Raw genomic sequence first — 4,157 nt, 5'->3', positions numbered from 1 at the left:
AGACTCTAGGAACCACAAGTAACCCTGCATTCTGGGAGCGCAGTGCTCTGGTGGGGTAGTAAGGTACTATGAGCTCTTTAAGATAAGATGGTGCCTGACCATTAAGAGCTTTGTAGGTAAGAAGAATGATTTTAAATTCTATTCTGGATTTTACTGGAAGCCAATGCAAAGAAGCTAAAACAGGAGAAATGTGATCTCTTTTCCTGGTTCCTGTCAGAACACGTGCTGCAGCATTCTGGATCAGCTGAAGAGTCTTAATGGACTTTTTCGAGCAGCCTGATAATAAGGAATTGCAGTAATCCAGCCTAGAAGTAACAAATGCATGGACTAGTTTTTCTGTATCATTTTTAGACAGGATGTTCCTGATTTTCGCAATATTACGTAGGTGAAAAAAGGCGGTCCTTGAAATTTGCTTAATGTGAGACTTAAACGACATGTCCTGATTAACGTGACACCTTTCAGCTGTTTTAATGTTTAATGTGTTGACAGATGTGGATCACAGCTGTCCAGCAGCAGCAGCAGGTAAACAGTCTGCAGAGCCTCTTTGGAAACACAGTGAGAGTCTCCTTTATCGTCTTTATACCTGCAGTGCTGCTGATCACCTGTTACAGTCAGTACACACACACACACACACACACACACACACACACACACACACGTTTGTCATACTATCTTCATGGGGACATCTCATTGATATAATGAATTCCCTTATCCAGGGGTTTTCAAAGAGTGAGGCGGGCCTCCCTAGGGGGGCTCCAAACTGTTTCAGGGGAGGCTTATTGCATTAGTAATCATAAGAAGATCACATAGAACAGCCTACATGTGTGAGAGTTCAGAGATACAGTAGTTTTTGGGAACAGTTTCCCCCCATCAGTCAGAAACTAATCAGTTCCTCAGGACAGAGTTTTTTTAAACTATTCAGTGCAGTCAGACGTTATGTCAAACAGCATTATTAGGCTATTTTGGCTCAAATGTTGAGAGTCTATGAGATCAGATAATGTACTGATCCCAGGGGCATCCAGGAATTGAGTGAAACTGACCAAGTAAACTGAAGATGTGGTGGGGGGGCGCCGTTCGCCAAGCTTTGTCTGAGGGGAGGCCCACAGGCTCAGACTTTGAAAACCCCTGCCCTAAACCTTAACCATCACAACTACCTGCCTAACCTCAACCTGATTCTAACATGAACCCTAAAACCAGGTCTTCACCCTCAAACAGCTCTTTAAACGTGTGGGGTCCAAAATTTTGCAGCAAATCCTGGTTTTTAGACCCCACGAACATATTAAACCAAAAACATGTCTGGGGCGGCTGATCTGACAGCTTTTTGCGACTGCTTACACAAACTCTTCACACATCACATCATTTCTGAAACCTCTCACTCAACGAGCAGAACTACAAACCAAACCTGCGAAAGCAGAAGCTGTTTCAGGTCACCTGTTCAGAGCGATGGAGGCAGAGGGGTGACAACGAGGAGGAAGAGTTGGAGGGGAGGAACTAAGGAGACATAGATTTGAAACTGTGGTCAAGCAGTTGTAGAAGACAAACATCAGCTGTTCTGTTCAGACATGATGGAGCTTTAGATTCTGTCGCCCTCAAGAGGCCAAGTGAGATCATGACAACACAAATAATTACACAAATACAAATAACTGCACAGCTTTAAAGAAACAGAAGGACAGTTATTTACACAAGTATCACTTATTGATTTATTCATTTAAATGTCTGCAGGAGTTTGGAGGAGGAACCAGACTGACAGGAGGCTGAACCAATCAGAGGAGGAGGACACAGAGAGTCTTTATTGGTGTTAAAGCTTTTTATTTTAAATTAAAGTTGTTCTCAGTAAGTGAAAATAAAACTATCCAATGTTTTTTCTCAGTATCAATGTGGTGATGACATGAATTAGAGTGGGAGTGAGCAGCGTGCTCTGGTCCAAGGCACGCCTTGCAGTGGGGATGGAGGTAATACAGCCCGTGTGGCGGACGGCGCACATCCATACAGATGTAGCGGCGTCTCGCCCCGTTCTGGCCGGTTTGCTGGAAGACATTATTCTTCTTGTTTCCCGGCTGGAATCTTCTGCTCCTTAGAAAGCTCAGTGCTGAAGAATAATGGGAGCCGAAAGCCAGGTCTCACCATTGTGTATATACTGTATACAAGGTGCAGATGTTAGAGGCCCACACTGCGGGTGGGCGTAAACCAGCTTTTTTCAGTGCTGCGCATGCACGAACAGAGGTAAACCAAATAGCGAAGCCTACACGAAGTAGAACAAACAAATGGTTAACAGGACTTTTATCTAGATCTGGTTGAGTCCTTAGGGCCTCCTTCACGATGGACTCTATCTCCCAGGAAATGCCATCATGCACGTGGGAGGGAGGATAGTGTCCAAGCTGGGGGTGAAAATTTACTTTTTGGCTCACCTGCCAAAGGGACTGATAGATGGAAAAATCCACCAGCCAAACACATTTTTTACCGGCCAAAATAATAACTTGCCTTTTTATGTCCAGTAAACATTTTTTTCAGTACTTTTAATTGAGATAATAAGATATTCTGTTGAATACAAACTTAAAGAAGACACGAGATTGAAATTTGAAACAAAATTAATTTATTGCTATTAAATGCACTTAAGACATAACAGTAAATTGTTCTGTAAATTTACAAGATGCTTATTAGTCATTCAACTTAAACCTCCTCATTAATGAATATTTTTTTATGTTCTGCTTCAGCCACTATATTCATTAAACTTCCATATAAAGTGCATCACTACTACTGGCCTAATATTACTGTAGGTTGTTTTCATTTATTAAATCTTTGTGCAAGAAAAAACTGTCTACATCGGTCTGTAATTCCAGCACAAACATAACTGCACGTTGCAGTTGTTACTCGCACATCGTAAATCATTTTTCTGGTTCGCACGTATCTATTTTAGGGGCAAATGCATGTGAAATACTCTGTTTAGCAACGCATCATCCGTCCTGAACCCGTCGCGCTGCTTTTCTTCTTATTATTTTATTTGCAGCTGCTGTTGACTTCCCTTCACTGTTACAGAGCTGTTCTACATGCTGCTACTTTAGTACTTTAGTAGACTTTGCCAGGGAGGCTGAGATGCCCCTGTAATTGGCACATACTCTCTGGTCCCCCTTTTTGAACAGGGGAACCACCACCCCAGTCTGCCACTCTTTGGGCACTGTACCCGACTTCCACGCAATGTTAAAGAGACGTGTCATCCAAGACAGCCCGTCCACACCCAAAGCTTTTAGCATTTCTGGGCGGATCTTATCAATCCCTGGGGCTTTGTGGAGGTGTTTGACTACCTCAGTGACTTCCTCCAGGGAAATTGATGAGAATCCCCCATCAGCCTCCAGCTCTGCCTCTACTAAAGAGGGCGTATCAGTCGGATTTAGGAGTTCCTCAAAGTGTTCCTTCCACCGCCCAATTACCTCCCCAGTTGAGGTCAACAGGGTCCCATCCTTACTGTACACAGCTTGGACGGTTCCCCGCTTCCCCCTCCTGAGATGGCGGACAGTTCTCCAGAAGCACTTTGGTGCCGACCAAAAGTCCTTCTCCATGTCTTCTCCGAACTTCTCCCACACCCGCTGCTTCGCATCTGCCACAGCAGAGGCTGCAGCCCTTCGGGCCGTCGGTACCTTACCACCGCCTCCGGAGTCCTCCGAGTCCCGGAAGGCCTCCTTCCAGTTCCGGCTCCTTCTCCCCAGAGCCAGCCTCTGCCGCCAGGGTCTGGTCCGTCGAGGCCCCTGACCTTCACTGCCACCCATGTGGCAGCGCACCCGACCCCTGCGGATCTTCCGATGGATGGTGGGTCCAAAGGATGGAGAGGGGGTGCCACATTGTTTTTTCGGGCTGTGCTCGCCGGTGAACCCTTCCTCCTGGCAGGGTCTCTCCTCCTCTTCCTCGTTGTTTCATCAGGCATCTTTATGCCCAGTTAATCATTTACATTTATTCATTTAGCTGACGCTTTATCCAAAGCGACTTACAATTGCTGTTCATGTCAGAGGTCGCATGCATCTGGATCAACTAGGGGTTAAGTGTCTTGCTCAGGGACACATTGGTGAATGTGTCACAGTGGGAATTGAACCAGGGTCTCTCACACTGCGACATGGTCCTGCCAGACCAACTACCCCGCAACATCAGTTCCACCGGCTTCATGT

General features: G+C 45.6%; 1 protein-coding gene across 1 annotated transcript in view; it reads left to right on the top strand.

Moving 5' to 3' along the window:
• Positions 1 to 3,747, top strand: part of LOC123962998 (T-cell immunoglobulin and mucin domain-containing protein 4-like) — a 21,979-nt gene extending 18,232 nt beyond the window's left edge. The window contains exons 5-7 of the mRNA XM_046039514.1: positions 490 to 610; positions 1,723 to 1,785; positions 3,605 to 3,747. Of these exons, the coding sequence (XP_045895470.1) occupies positions 490 to 610; positions 1,723 to 1,785; positions 3,605 to 3,747 (327 nt within the window). The remainder of the gene's footprint in view (positions 1 to 489; positions 611 to 1,722; positions 1,786 to 3,604) is intronic.
• The last annotated feature ends 410 nt before the right edge of the window (positions 3,748 to 4,157 follow it).

The sequence above is a fragment of the Micropterus dolomieu genome, linkage group LG23, assembly GCF_021292245.1.
Source record: "Micropterus dolomieu isolate WLL.071019.BEF.003 ecotype Adirondacks linkage group LG23, ASM2129224v1, whole genome shotgun sequence".
NCBI lineage: Eukaryota > Metazoa > Chordata > Actinopteri > Centrarchiformes > Centrarchidae > Micropterus > Micropterus dolomieu.
Note: the sequence above shows the minus strand (reverse complement) of the source record. Positions and strands in the feature narration are given on the sequence as shown.